A 15,471-nucleotide genomic window follows, 5' to 3' on the forward strand; every position below is an offset into this window, starting at 1 on the left:
GCTGATAAATTTTCAGGGAAAAATTGTGTTAACATGTCCCAGAAAAAAAGAAAAGGAAAGAAAAGAAAATGCCGCTGAAATTGCACAGCCAAGTCATACGTGGAACGGAAACTGGAAATTTTCCTTTTCTTCTTCTTCTCTTCTGTTTTTATTTTTCATCTCCCAAGTCTCAGCAGCGGTATGGTGCGCTGTAAAGATGGTGGTGGTAAAATACACGAATCAAACCACCCGAAATCACAAACAGACCATTTCCAATTATATGGTCCAAGTGAAGTGAGGCAGGAAGGCGCAGGGAGCAAATGGCAGCGCTGTTGGCTGCTCAGGTTAAAAGCCGAGCTGTATGAAGCACTGTTAGAGGTATATGCCTTTGTGGTAGTGCGAGGGGAGAAACATTGCAGCACCTCTTTGCCATTTGGGGTGGCCGAAGCTGTAAACTTTTATGATCAAACTTCAGTGTGGTATCTGTTAGTGTTTGTAAGCAGAAAAGACATCTGATCTACGCATTGGACCAGAATAACATCATAGAGCAATTGTAATGATGAAAGTAAGAGATGTCCTGCCTCTACTCAGACTTCAGGCATTGATCCTGCGTGGAGTTGATTTCTTGAATCTTGCTACGGGTTTAGGGCTCAAGCTAAGGTCCAATGACTTTACTCATCTCCTGAGTTGGATTATGTTGTGGGGATTGGGATAGATGTTATATATGATGAGATAAGATCCTATAAACGTTAAAACAGGCCCTGGACCAGCTGGCAGCATTATTACTGGTAAACGGCTATCAGGAGAGGGAGGATTTTCAGTGGACATATTGTAGCCCAGGACAGGAAATACCTGCCCATATTCCCCCATTTGACCATGGGCAAGTTGTGCCAGGTATCCTGTGCCCCAATTTCCCACCTGTAAAATTGGGAGCGGACATCCTGGGGACTTTTATGAGGTTGTGAGGTGCTCTCATAGGGGCTTCAGGAGCATCTAGGCAACACTGATTTATTTTCTCTGCCCAGATATATGAGTCTCTGGGTGTTTTCCTGCCCGTTTTGCATCTCTGTGTGCGTTAGACCATGTGTTTCCAGATGCAGAGGCTTTGCTTTTGAAGGCACCGACTCCTTCAAGCACCGTGACTCAGCCTGGACTATGCTGCTGTTACCAAGTTTGCATTATGCGGCTGGCCCACAATGAACATTCATTCCTGGAAAGGTCCCTGTAGCCGGCTAGCTCTAGGCACTGTTGAGTAGCGCTGTACAAAGCAGGAGACAGGGATGCTGTTGTGGTCCCAAAGACTGTCAGCATCCTCTGTTGTGGGGTACACAGTCACAGGCGGCAGAAGCAAGTGGGAACTGAACTCCTTGGTCAAGCTCCATGGCATAGGTAGAGTAATTTAGCAGCGTCCTGACTGAGGGCACAGGCTTTATCCCAGAAGCCACTAAAGTCCAGGGCAATCTTCCCATTAACTTCCCTCGGTTTGGGATCAGACCCCTAAAGAGGGGTTTTCAATCCCGACAGCAGGTCTTATGAAAGAGCTTCATGTGGAGAGCTTATCTCGTTTTATAGCTGTATACACGAGATGGTAGAGCTGAATCAGAAGTTATGGTCCAGGAGCAGAAATAGCTGGGTGAAATTTATAGCTCATGGTAGGTATGCATGAGATCCAGCCAGATCACCCTGTCTGTCTGCTTATGTATGTCATACCTCACACCATGGTCTCCCTGTCTGCCTGTCTGTCCCACACTGCAACCCTTCACAAAACTACCTCTCATCTAAGGTCAGTAGCACTGGAGAAGTCCTAGCGGGTCCATGGAGTCTGTCACAGCGGGCATGTCCCACAAGGGGTTAAGTTGTGGTCCCCAGCCGCCCATGTGGCTGCCACTCTACCTATCACTCCAGCTGCAGCAGTAGCTCGGGGCTCCAGACTCCCCTTCCCTCCAGATTCCTCTTCTTGCCCTGCCCCAGGGCAACGCACAGGGCAGCCCATGGTGCTGGGGGAGCTTGAGGCCTGGGCACCCATGTGGTGTAGTGCAGTGGGGGAGCCCATGGTTGGGAACCCAGTGTGGGAGCCGGTGCAGCAGGGGTCCACCTGCCCATACAGTGTGTGGTCTGGGGGCCCCGTAGCTCAAGCTGGTGGGACCTGGGGGACTCATGTGTCACACCGATATGTCCTGTGCTGTCCCCACTGGTATAATTTGTGCAGGGTGGAGCCCCCATCCACTTTGAGGCCGAACAGCCCTGCTTTCAGTCAATAAATCTAAGAATAAAGGGACTTATGTCAGGCCCCCCTGTTGTGTGAGTGTGGGGAATAGTTCACATCCTTGCTGGCTTTTGATGGCTTACCTGTATGCCCTTAACATTCAGTTAATGCAGGCTTTCTCTGGAATCGCATTGCACTTTAAATGCGCCGGCCTTATCATTTCTCTCCGTATGAAATTGAAGATGAAATGATGCCTGATCTCTTTTTGGAGCAGCGGATTTATTTTTACGCGTTCCATCATTTCTTCCCTTCGCTTGGTAATGAATGTTCAAGCTGCTCTGAGCTCAGTCGTCCTGTGCTTAAATTGCATTATAAATTTGTGTTTATAGGTTTACAGATGCCCTCTCCGGAGTATATAGTTGATGTAGAGTCTATGGACATTTTCCCAGTTGGCTGGTGTGAAGCAAATGCTTATAACCTAATACCACCCCACAAAGCAGTTCGTAAGTACATGAAACCACAAGCCTGTCTCATCTATTTAATCTCCTGCTCCTGCCTACCAGTCTACCTAGCTAGACTCTACAACCTTGATATTGAGTGGCTAGTACCGGTGCATCAGTCAGTCCCTTTAAGAATGTATTTGTTTCCCTGGGTAAGAAATACACATGTGAGTCAGGATTGCAGGATCTGGCCTTGGGTGTTTCCAACCTGGCCATAGCAGAATCTATTTTTATGCTTTCTCACCCATCGAGACCTTAAACTCACTTGTAAGCTGTTTAGAATACATGGCAGACATAATGTCTGAGACAAGAATTGGGTGACGCAGAGAAGTGATGATGGATGGGACGTTCCTAAGTATCTGAGTTAGGAGCACAGTTCCTATTGACGTCCAAAGGGATTTGTGCCCCTAATTCATTTAAGCCCTTTGGAAAATCCTACCTGTAGACTTTCCTGCTCCTGGGCAGGATTGAGGCTCATGGGGGACCGTATGGAAAGTTTGTCCTACTCATGCCCATAACCCTCTCATTTGGTAAATGAAGCAGCAAACTATGATTTCTGGCTCTGAGAGCCTAACGCCACTTCTCAGTACTGAGGCTGTATGGCTGCCTATACATGAATGCGGAGGCTGCTCCGACAGGCTGTAATTACAGCACGGTAATTACCGTGCTCCAGGCAGCCTCTGTGTCTCGTGTATCAGCATCCCCGCACTTTAAAACGGCGGCAGGGGGGCTTGAACTAAAGTTTGTTGAATGAGCTTTAGATAAAGTGCCCCTGCCACTGTTTTGAAATGTGGGGATGCTGATGCACAATTTGTTGTGGCGCTTTAATTAGAGCGGCTCTTGGAGCTGCTCTAATTAAAGTGCCGCCCCCCCAACCCTGCACCCCTGGGGCACGTGTAAAAGTGCTCTGTGTTTCCACTCCATTCTGTGCATCTGGTGTGACAGGCACAGCTCTCTTGAACTCGATCGCATCTCTGCCGTTCCCATTGTAGTTGACCTAAGGGGTAGAGGGGTGGAGGGAGAAGGGCAACGGGTGTGCAACACCGGGGAAGAGAGGTAGCCAGGAATGAGATGGCTGTCACTATCTCATAGCAAAATCTTCTCATTTGTGTCTCAGCAGCAGAGTGGGGTGGGACCAGGAAGCAGTTCCCTAGAGTACTTCCACACAATGCCATAATGAAGACAGACATGATAGGTGGGAGCTATGGGAGACGGGTAGGAAAAAAGGGTTAAGACAGCCAACGCAGTGGGGAGGAGGGGAAGATAGAGATATGACCAGGTGCCAGTATGGACAGGGTCTTTCCCCCTCCCTGGATGTCTTGTGGACGTGGTCACAAGCTACAGGCTGAGATCCCACGATCACGTCTTATCAAGCTGCAAGTCAGGCAGATCTCAACTCACAAGCTGAAAAATTACCATTGCGCTGCTTTTATATTAATTAACATTTGAAAGGCAAATTTAAAAATGTGTCAGCCCTTTTGAAGAGTTAAACATGCTCGCATTGAACATCAGGCAGCCAGACCTAATTTGGGAGAATACTGCTATGGCAACATTGCGCAGTCTTTATATCTCAATTTATAGATAGGGACAAATTAGGCTGGGAGTAATCACGCTTGCGAAGTGTACTCTTACTCAGATGTGTCCTTGCACAGGAAAAATATTTGTGTTTTATTTTAGTGTATTTTTGTAAAAATACAGATCCCATAAACATAGACTTAGCATCGCCGTGGACAGATTAAATGTGCTATGGCATCTTTAATACAATTTTAAATGGTGTAGTGGCTTGCTTAAAAATATAAAAGAAAAAATGGTGGCGGTAATGAAATAGCATTTCGTTGTGTTAAATGTTATTTTATACCCATTGCATTTATAAGACAGATCATATCTTACTGGTTTGATACGCTGGGAGGGCTGAATACAAAAAACCAAATTCGCTGTTGCTCTCCTGTTTTGCAGTGCGAAAGAAGAGAAAGATTGCAGTTGTGCAGCCAGAAAAGCAGTAAGTTTGTTTTTAAAAAATGCCTTTGCTATAGAGATGAAGAAGATTTTGCATGGGAAATAATAAATGAGATCATTTGAGCCATCAGCTGTAGGTGGATCAGTGGGGAGGGACCTGTTATAGAAATACAGGAAGCAGCGTTGTGCACAGGCCGTTACAAAATGTTACCCTGTGTCACGTCTGACCTGTAACTTGACTTTGTGAATTCGGTGGCAATGCTGGCATCTCTAGTCACAAAGACCCCTGCCATCCGCGGGGCCCTGGGTGAGACCAGTGGGACTGGTCAGGGGCTTTTGAGCTCATGTTTCAGGCTTTCCGCAGACATAGTTGGTTACTTGCTGCAATAATTGGTGTTTTGTCCACGGTGTAAGGTCATTATAGCCTTAGAGGCTGGATATTCCAGGTTCCCATTTGGCAGCATAATTTTGCAACAACTTTCTTACAAGCTTTGGAAAAGGTGGGCCCTTGACCATAAGACAACATAGTACTTTTAGCTGGAAATAGGGTTGTGTTATAGGCCATTTGCACATGCCACAAAACTGGCCTTTAAAGCTGCTTAATGCCCTTTTGCACCACTTTAATGGTGCGGCTGTGTGCACATGTCGGCAGCGCAACACGCTTTAATGGCAGGATGTTTGCATGCGTCAGCGGCGTAATGCATGTTAAATGACTTTGGGATGCAGCAAAATAAAACATCTCCAAGGTGCTTTAGATTGCCATGGAGGAAAGCACCAGGCCCCGTGTATCTCAGGGCTGTGCAGGCATCCCTCCCACCCGGCAGCTCAGGGACCACTCGGCCGCCGGCAGCTTGCCTTCCCCTCCCTGCCACTGGAGAGGGAGGTAGGGGTCGGGCCCAACCGTTGTGTACACACCATGGGTGTTTACTTTGCCCTAAATTGAAGCAATGTTTTTAAAGACCCCCCCCGCTTCAATTTAGGGAAAATTAAACCAAAATAAACTCCCGTGGCGTGTACAAATGCCCAAAGCGACTGTGTTTGAGTCCCCGTCTAGCTGCCCTGTTATCAAATCTTTGTTGGGTATGGCACCAAACCCAAACGGCTCAGACCCCGATCCACGATCTATCATGTAGGCTTGTGAGATTAAGCGTATTGTATTGTCATTAAACAGGTTGCCTTCCACAGTGCCTGTTGAGAAAATACCTCATGACCTTTGCCCGGTTCCTCAGCCAGACACGACAGGTAAGTCTGCGCAGCAGCCAGGAAGGATCTCCGCTACTTCAAGCTTCCTTGGGTTGTAGAGATGGGGAAACACTGATGGCAAAACATGCATATATCTATACAGAGGGAGACTCTTCCCAGGCCGGATCCTCAGCTGCTCTAAGTCAGTGCGATTCCACTGTTGTCGGTAGAGCAATGCTGCTTTACATCAGCTGCTGATCTGGACTGGTGAGCATGTTATCGCTCTCTTCAGATATCTAGCTCTGCCTCAGGGTTTTAGAAGTACAAGAGTCCAGTCCTACTCCCATTAGTGTTGGGCCAAATTAAGCCCCAGAGGAAACAGATGGAGCTTTTCTTATCGGCATCAATGGCACCACACCGTTCACACCAGAGCTTGATGTATCCTAGTACCTCTACTCAATGCTCTCTGTGTGGCACTTCAACTCTTCTTAACCAAAGCAAGTTCTGCTTTGTCCTTTCATAATGGTCGGATATTTCTGTAGCTGATATTCGGAGAGTTCGTTACAAAGAAACCTGTTGTGAAACCCTTTTGTGTGAAAGAAGCATCTTCAAGCTCTCTTCTGGCTGGGTATCTTAAACATACGGGCTGAAGTGAGTTTATCATCTTTTCTTTCTATACTGTGCGTGAAGACGTGATAATATTTCGGACTAACCCTCCCACTATTCCTGTGAGATCTTTGCAGTAGCTAGTTAAATAGTTTAACTCCCATTTTACTGATAGGGACACTGAGGCAGATTCTGTAGGCCATGAAGCCAAGTCTTCATTGAAAATCAGAAGATCCTGGCTTTGTGGACAGTGCCCTGACAACCTGTTCCCTCAGTGGAGGACTTGAGGAAGATGACAGCGAGGGTAAAAGGGCCAGAAAAAAGGTGAAACATCAGAGATTTGACTCAGTGAGGAGACGAGCTCTGATTAAAATATCGAATGTGACAAAAGGCCAACCAGTCGTCTGGCCAAGTCAGGTGGATGTCCTTCTCACCCAAAGCTGTGGAACAATTACAGTGTACCTACTCTGGGCTCCTTGGTATCGTTCAAGTCCGCAGTTCACCCACCCAGTGAGAGAGTACCCCCATTCAGACCTTGCAGCCCTTCCGGATATATCCTGACATGAAACTAAATGGGAAAATGGGTTGGTCCTACATGAGCATTTTGCCAGCTGGTGTGCAAGGTCCCTGGAAAACTTGCTGAGGAAGGATGGTCCAGGGATTAGTGCATCAGCTTGGGATCCTGGAGACGTGACTTCAGTTTGCTGTACTTCACACGTCGTCTGTGACTTGGGCCAAGTCATTTGGCTTAGATCCCTAAGAGGGATTGAGGTGATGCAGCCACTGACTTTAACATGCCCTGCTTCCTAGTGGGGTTCGCATCTCTGCTACAGCTCTCTATATAGTGGAGGTGGCTCTCCCCGGGAAGAAGAGCCAGGTACCTAAGAATGGGATTCACAGAAGTCAGCGAGCTAGCTAGGAGGAAACATGGAGGGCAGGGGTCTGGCTTAAGTCCCACCTCTTTACCCCCTCGCCTCTTGGTTAGGGTTGTTACTCGAGGTGTGTTCAAGTCCTGTCAAAGCAGAGGACTTGAACCGACTCACCCAGGTGAGTACTTTACTTCCAGACCGTGGGGCCTTTGGGGTGAAACTCCCTCCATCTTCCTTGTTGAGACTTTTCCACTTTGCATGGAATAAATAAATAGTCTTTAGACTTGAGAGAGAGAATGGCTTTATAGTTCAGGGATTAGGACCTTTACCTGGGAGTTGGAAAAGCTGGTATCCATTCCTGTCTCCATTAAACATTAACATAACATTACATGATGTGGAGCCACTTCAGTAGGAAAAACAGAGAGAGTTTCCTGCCCACCCCAACGTACTGTCTTACCTATGGTTAGGCTTTTCAACCCCTCCAACATCACATATGAACACCCAAATGCTAGGTTGTTGGGCAAAATGGACTACCTTCTCCTCTTGGCTACCTTCAGTGTGGCACCCACCAGACCTGGCCCCATAGTTGGGGTGGGAGAGGCAACACATGTAGTGAATCCCTGGGTTTGGTTGTGAGCTGGGCACCTCACTGCTCAGTGCCTCAGGACTGGGGCAATTGGGTGCATGCAGAAAGTTGTGCACCTGGATGACTTTACACATCAACAAAGCTAACCACGCTTTATCGTGCGTTAGCAGGTGCATGAGGAACAGGTCCAGGGAGGTGGTACTTCCCCTCTATGCGGCACTGGTCAGGCTGCAGTTGGACTACTGCGTCTGGTTTTGGGTGCTGCACTTCAAGAGGGATGTGGACAACCTTGAGAGGGTCCAGAGGAGGCCACTGAAGGCAAGGCCCTGTGAGAAGAGACTGAGGGACCTAGATCTTTTCAGTCTTTGCAAGAGAAGGCTGAGAGGTGATCTTGTGGCTGCCTATAAATTCGTCAGGGGAGGGCAGCAGGGAATAGGAGATGCTCTGTTTACTGGGGCACCCTCTGGAGTAACTAGGAACAATGGCCACAAATTGACGGGAGAGCAGATTTAGGTTGGACATCGGGAAAAACTTCTTTATGATAAGGGTTGCCAGAATCTGGAATGGGCTTCCAAGGGAGGTGGTGCTCGCCCCTACCTTGGGGGTCTTCAAGAGACTGAGCAAGTACCTGGCTGGGTCGTCTGACCCCAGCGCTCTGATGCCCAGGACAGGGGGTCAGACTCGAGGACCTACTAAAGTCCCTTCCGACCCTAGCATCTATGAATCTAGAGGTGAGATTTTTGGTCAGGAGGGAGGGACTTTAGGTGCCTACTAGGGTAGGCTGGGCCTAGGTTGGAGTTTTACAGTTCTAAATGCCACCGGAAATTTAGTGCCAGTCTCTTCCTGCCATGGTTCCTCATGTGGAGAACGTGAATAAAACTGTTGTCCTACCTCTCAGGAGTGTTTTGCAGACTAACAAGCATGAGGCACTCGGATACTCTGGTTACACGATCCACGTAAGAGCCACGCACAATAGTGTTCGATTCCCTTAGATAGTCACCTCTAGTAGGACACTCAGATATATTGATTTCCATTTAGCAGTCTCATGGTTCACCCTGTTTAAACCCTGAGTGCTCACCTGGGGGCCTCATCCTATTAGCAAGGGCTTGAATCTCTCAGAAGATTTTGGGTGGGGGGTGGGTTGCCACCATCTAGCAGGAAGAAGTGGCACTTTTGGTTTTCTTGGGTGAAAACACTTGGCAATGTTTCTGTCTCCTTGCAGGTACCATCAATGGAAGATACTGCTGCCCCCAGCTCTTCATCAACCACCGCTGCTTCTCAGGTCCTTATTTAAACAAGGGGAGAATAGCAGAGCTACCTCAGTCTGTCGGACCTGGCAAATGCGTGCTAGTTCTGAAAGAGGTATGACTCGCCGGTCTACACATAGACACAGATGTGCACGTAATGCTGCGTAAACACAAACGGGGGGAGATTAGGGCCAGAATTGGGGAAGCTGGTCCCTCAAATTGCATTCAGGATTGGGACAGTTACACTGATCTGCACCTGTCACTGTGTCCATGAGACAAAGCTAAGGCTGGGGAGGGGGTGTTGACTGGACTGCACAGAGGCTCCTACTGATACTTAGGCAATCAAGACTCATAGTGGAGATGATATCTTTTATTAAACCAACACAAATTTTGCAAAAAACAATTCTTTAATTGCAAGCTTTCGGGCACAAACACCCTTCATCGGGCATTGGAGAAAAGATTTCTGGCTAGGGAGGATCTTGGTTTTCCACTCAGAGTCAAGGCAATCACTACGTTTGGAGCAGGAAAGGAATTTTTCTCTTGGTTGGATCGGCACAGATTGGGGGACAGGGGAGTTACCGTTGTTACCTTCCTCTGTAACATGGGGCATGGTCCTTTCTTCTAGATCCTCTATATTAACCATCTACTTCCCTGTCATTGCAATGGCAAGGCATTGGCAGTTTCTGTCGCCCCGGTTTTTAACTATGGCACATTATGCAGCGGTGCTGGCATTTTGAGTGCTGCACTTTGTAGTTGTGGGTAACTGTTGGCAGTGGTGATTTTGGGGACCCTTAGGTAAATGATTGCTTGTGAATGCAGGGGTCTGGATTTGATGGTCCAAGAGATCCCGTCCAGTCCTATGTACTAGTCCTAATGAGAAGAGCTGAGCTAGACAAACAATATTTCCAACCCTCCCTTAGAGCTTGGAAGGAAGGCGGGAAGTGTTTAGTTTGGTGTTTCTCAACCGTGTTAGACTCGAGGCTGACCTCACTAGGCTTGAGGCACCTCTTGGAAATGCCAGCCCTTAGCTTTCACTTGTTTTTTAACTACAGAAAAATATTAGAGCGATTCTCTTGTTGCAAACAACTCAGAAATAGCACAACAGGTTGGAAAGCTTTTAATGCTCTGGATTTCTATTTGAAATCTATGAGTTTATCTTGTGAAGCATGTTTGCACACCTAACCTTGCGTGGCATCCTGCGGCACTCCTGAAAGGATCTTAAGGCACCCCAGGGTGTCATGGTACCCAGGTTGAGAATCACTGTTTTAGTTGCTGAGAGCCAAGCAGCGGAGTTCAGCATTGTGGCTGGAGTAGTTACTGTTTCCTGAGTTGGGACCCTATAGGGTTGTGGCCAGGGGACACTGGTTTACCAGTATAAATTCCACATTGGTTTTGTGAACTGTGGGGACAGGAGGTTGAAGTTGTCTGCGGGCATTGGTTTTATTTGAGCAACAGAAATCTTGGGTTTTTCTGATGGGCCTCACATGTTGACATGCAACCCTCCAAAGCTAAGTCAAGCCGTGTGGTTGAAGGCCGGGTTAGGTACAATAAATTTGGCTCTAAGATTGAGCCCTCGGTTTTCAGATGCTGGTGGCGGAGTGAATTGCAGGAGATGTTCTACAGAGCTGTACCGCTCACTAACGCTGCACCGGGGCAGGCTAATTGTACCATCACACATACCATGATTGATTAATAAGGTACAAGTCTGCAAGGTTTTGAGTCTATAGGCCTTACAGCTAGAGGACCCTGAATGTCATTGTAACCTAGTTTTCTGAAGTGTCCTGGGGTGTTGCTGTTACAAGTTTTAGGTGCCCGCTCAGAATGGGCCTGATCTTCAGCAAGTGCAGAGCTTTGTTGTATGTAATGCCGTAGCACCTAGGAGCCCCAGTCGTGGACGATTGTGCTAGATGCTGTACAGATAGAAGAGAGAAAGTCCTTTTTCCCAAGAGCTGAGGCGAGGGGCAACAGGTGGAGCCAGACAGATGAGAGGGTGCTAGAAAAAAATGAGATAACCCTGTGGGATGAGGAGTGACCTCAGAGCTTTGGGCTTTAACTCAGTTCAACTTGCTCTGGAAAATCAGCTGGGCACATCACATCTTGAAATGAAAGCCGCTGGTGAGCAGGTTGGCGTTGCTCACTACAAGTCGTTCTGTTTGACCACCACCATTACCAACGTCACATCTGGATTCAGCCTCAACTGATTTACCCATATCTAATTCCCATTTGCAGCCAGATACTGGACAAGGACTGAGACTGCCGGGTTTGGGTGAGATGAGAAGGAGCGAGAAAAATGTATTAACCAAGCAGCGCTACAAAAGGGCGCAAAGATCAAGCTGCTTTTTTTCCCAGGTGGGACAGTTTAATCTGAAACAGGGGAATCAAAGAGTCCATAGCATAATGCAAGATAAAGTGCTTTCAAAGCCAAAGGTGACAGCTACCAAATTGTAAAGTGAGGCTGGAGCTCGTTGCTTGGTTGCTACTAATATTTTCACCCAGGGAAAGGGGTAGAAAGAAAAGAGCTACTTCAGTGTTGTAAGCAGGAGATGGAGATGAGCTTCCCCAAGCAAGAATTCATGCAGGTATTTCTTCCTTCTCCACCCATGGAATATTTTGATTTTAGAAATGCAGTGGATACAAAGCCTAGGCCAGACCATCAACTGGCATCAAGCAATGTAACTCCATAGAGCTACACTGATTTCCACCCACTGAGGATCTAGCCCCATGTGGAAACCACATAATGAGCCTCTGAAAGTCTTCACACGGGACCTGATTTCCCAGGGCTCTGCTTCAGCTACAGCCGGTTACAACTGGGGGAAGATGTGCCAAATTAAACCAAAGCGGGATCCAGATTGTTCCTATCTTGGTGGTTCACAAGCCACTTCATTCACATCTTGTTTAAATTAATTAACACTTAATTTGCAGCAGTGTGTTGAATTACGGATGAGCTGCTTAGCTGTTTGCTCTGAGGGAACATCTCCTACAGGCGTTTGCTGCAGCTCTGTATATCCCCAGATAGTTCACAAACCCACTTCTTTGCAGGGGAGGTAGGAACTTTGCAAAGCCCCCAGTCTCTACCGTAATTGTGTATTGCACCTGGAGGTGCACGTGAATTTTTGAGGGGGGAAGGCAACAGTGAGTCCAGCCCAGAGTGTCTTCATGGAAGATGTATAGCCATCCAGTAACACTGGTGCACAAAACCCACTTCCCGCTATGAAGTATCTAGATGGTTACTTTTCCAGCTACAGATCTGAATGCCACACAGACCAGACCGACTCGGGCGCTACGGTGGGAGGGTCGCTTGCTAGTCTGTATGAAAAGCATGTGACAACTGTAGCCCAGTTTTGAGAGGCTGCCTTGCTCACATCACACAGATTGTCCTCATAGTGGAAGTACCCAGAGGTAGTCAAAGGAGGTAGATTCAAATAAAAAATGTGGTCAAATGAGTGAGGTCCAAGACTGACTTTCCACACAAAATATAGAAGAGGCCAGACAGAGGCAACCACAGTACAATTGAGGGCAAGTGTATCCTTGCATTTGTGCCTCCGTGTTTGTCTTAGCTCTTTGATTTATAGGTTTACCCATAGTCTAGCTACTCTCTCAGCTGCCTTTGGAAAAATAATTGGTGATAATATTTGTAGTTTTATTTTCTTATAGACTCTCAGAAAAATAACCACCGCTATTGGCTAAGAAATGGATTGAGGAAAAACTGTCCATAATGTCAAGCCACTTTACTGTAAGGAGCACCTTTCACCCTCTGATGATTTGCAGTTGCATTGCAAGGTTAAGATAAGCAGTGGGAGGGGAGTGAGGGAAGGACAGATAAGAAAGAAGGTGGATTTGAAATAAGATATGGAGTCAGGAAGGGAGGAAGGTTGTTCTTGATAAAGGAATGCTGCAGAGAAGACAAGTATCCAAGTTGTAGCTGTATTTGTCTAGAGGAAAAGCCAATCAGGACTCGTAGTAGAGATATCTTTTCTTAGACCAACAAAGTTTTTGCAAAAAAAAATCTTTAATTGCAAGCTTCCGAAAGCTTGCAGTTAAAGAATTTTTTTTACAACAATCTTGTTGGTCAAAGAAAAGATATCATCTCTACTACAAGTCTGGATTGCAGAGAAGACAATGCTCTCACCAGGGTGGTAAATAGCATTGAGTGGACAAGGACAAGTGAGGTGGGAACAGTGGAAGACCTAGAATCCTACAAGCTGAATGCTGACTAAGTCCTGATAAAAAGCTCACTGACATCGGGAGGAGTTTCCCCTTTCAGTGGGCTTTGGATCACATCCGTATGCCAGCATGAATCCAGTATAACTTCCTGGAGCCACTGGTGTCAGGTGAGAATCATGAACTGGACCTGGGTCGCATCATGTATAGCAGGAGGGAAGACCAAGCCTGAGAGCTGCAGATGGGCATCTGTCAAGGGTTAATTGTTAAAACCGCCCAGTGCTGCATTAAGGATCAAGTCCAATTACCATTAGAGTTAAGAGAATTCCAGGTGATGGGAGTGAGACAGGCTGAATGGTAGTGATTTGTGTGTTTGCATTGCTTGCACCATTTAGGAGTGCCAGTCTGTAGCTCTGCTAGGGGCTGTGCACGCCCAGAATAAAGAGACAGCGCCTGTTCCAAAGCGCTTTGTGCCCTGTAAGAAGTGCTCTGCCATGAACTTGGCAGAGTCACCCAGATCCCCATTGACATGACGTTCTTTGAGCCTCGCATCCTAGTTCATGGAGTGAAGAGACAGGGCGAAAGAAAACTCTTCTATAGCTCTAGTCCTAATTCATTCAGACACAGGAGCCCCGACTGTGTTAGAAGAAAACCGCGGCTCTTTTCAGAGTCCATCATCCACAACGAGCCAGATAAGGAGGTACGGCCAGCTTCTTAAGTGATGTGAATCACAGTGGCTTCATTGTAGTCAGTAATGCTGTTCCTGCTTATGGTAGCTGAGGATGTGGCCCGGGAGATGTATTGCAATTATACATATATAAAATTTGCAGACAGTTGTAAATTATGCCTCAGTGTTTCGTGTTTGGAAGGTATAAATTATACATAGGATTTACTTCGGCAATACACAGCTAAAAAATATCAATGGCACAAACCGAGTCAACTCAGTGGTAACCTTGGGCCAGCCTTTGTTCCAACCACGTTGCTTTCCCAGCCATAAATCATTGCTTTTGGAGACGCTGTAGTTAAAATGTAAACCTATTTGGCCTCCATCCAGTTTCTCATGGGGCAGAAATCCACGCGACAAAGCCATCGCCGTGGTTGGCACTAATAGCACAGAGGCCAAAGAATGAATGAGCATGAAGGGCGATTTCCTTCCTGTCTTGGAAGCTGGTCTTTTCAGTTCAGGGTGGAGGCATTTTGGCTGGGCAGTGCAGAGAGAGCAGCTTCCCTGCCATTAAAATGAAGGGAGAAAAGAAATTTCTTGTTAGTCTTAGGCATCCAGTGGTCCTGTAGCATCATTCACTGGCAGACAGCACTGAAAAACCCCAGCACAAAGGGGTTAACAGGGTCGCCCTTGGAAAAGGGCTTGAGATGCATTTTCCATTGCACGAGGGAGAGATTTAGCAACACTGCTGTGAGGTTGTGCTTATTAAAATATCTCATCCCACAGTAACAATTTCCAGCCCAGGACCTGTTCCTGCTTTGCAAAGGCTCCCTTTGATAGGGGTGGTAAACTGAGGCCCAGATTAGTTGAATAAAACACCCAACTTTACCTGCAACCCAGTGGCAGAGATGGAAGTAGAAGTGTTCATGACCCCCGTTTCGAACTTCTAGACCATTCAGCTGGGCAGTGGAGAGTTATGTCACAAAAGCCCTCTTTGGATAAGAAAGCTGCCACAAAGTCAGCTTGCGTGTGAATTTAAAGCACGGCAGCCATGCTGCACGTGCTTGCTCCTTTTGTGGACACACTTGTTCTGCATCCAGGTGTACCTGTTTGGGACTAAGCTAAACAGCACAAAGCATCCCTAGCGTGGATTAAGAGCGTGGATCTGCGTCCACACCGGGAGCCAGTGCAGAACAGGGGCTCTGGGCTGTTTCACGCTGTAGCTAAGCATTGCTGTAAGCATTTAAACCTACACTCCCAGCACTGAAGAATATAGCAGCAGAGCAGCACCCTTGCTTCTGTCTTGGGCACTGTAGACGTGTCTTTTCATTGCCAGGCGAAGCCAATGAGGCAATATTTATACCAGCTAAATAAAACTGGGAGTTGATATACAGTCAAGTCTGGCTGGCGATTAAACTGGAAAGCGTTCCATGCTGAACAACAGTGGTGTTCAGAAATGAATTGCTACTCACTGATTTTTCAGAGAGCAGGAAAAAGCACCCAAACAACCGCTCT

At 47.1% G+C, this 15,471-nt stretch overlaps 1 protein-coding gene across 1 annotated transcript in view; it reads left to right on the forward strand.

The window, feature by feature from the left end:
* The window catches only part of SFMBT2 (Scm like with four mbt domains 2), a 161,715-nt gene that overhangs the window by 116,904 nt on the left and 29,340 nt on the right, over positions 1-15,471 (forward strand). Inside the window, exons 12-15 of the mRNA XM_006016323.3 lie at positions 2,575-2,688; positions 4,642-4,684; positions 5,813-5,883; positions 9,107-9,246. Coding sequence (XP_006016385.1) covers positions 2,575-2,688; positions 4,642-4,684; positions 5,813-5,883; positions 9,107-9,246 — 368 coding nt within the window. The remainder of the gene's footprint in view (positions 1-2,574; positions 2,689-4,641; positions 4,685-5,812; positions 5,884-9,106; positions 9,247-15,471) is intronic.

This window comes from Alligator sinensis, unplaced genomic scaffold (genome assembly GCF_000455745.1).
Source record: "Alligator sinensis unplaced genomic scaffold, ASM45574v1 scaffold268_1, whole genome shotgun sequence".
Classification (NCBI taxonomy): Eukaryota; Metazoa; Chordata; order Crocodylia; family Alligatoridae; genus Alligator; species Alligator sinensis.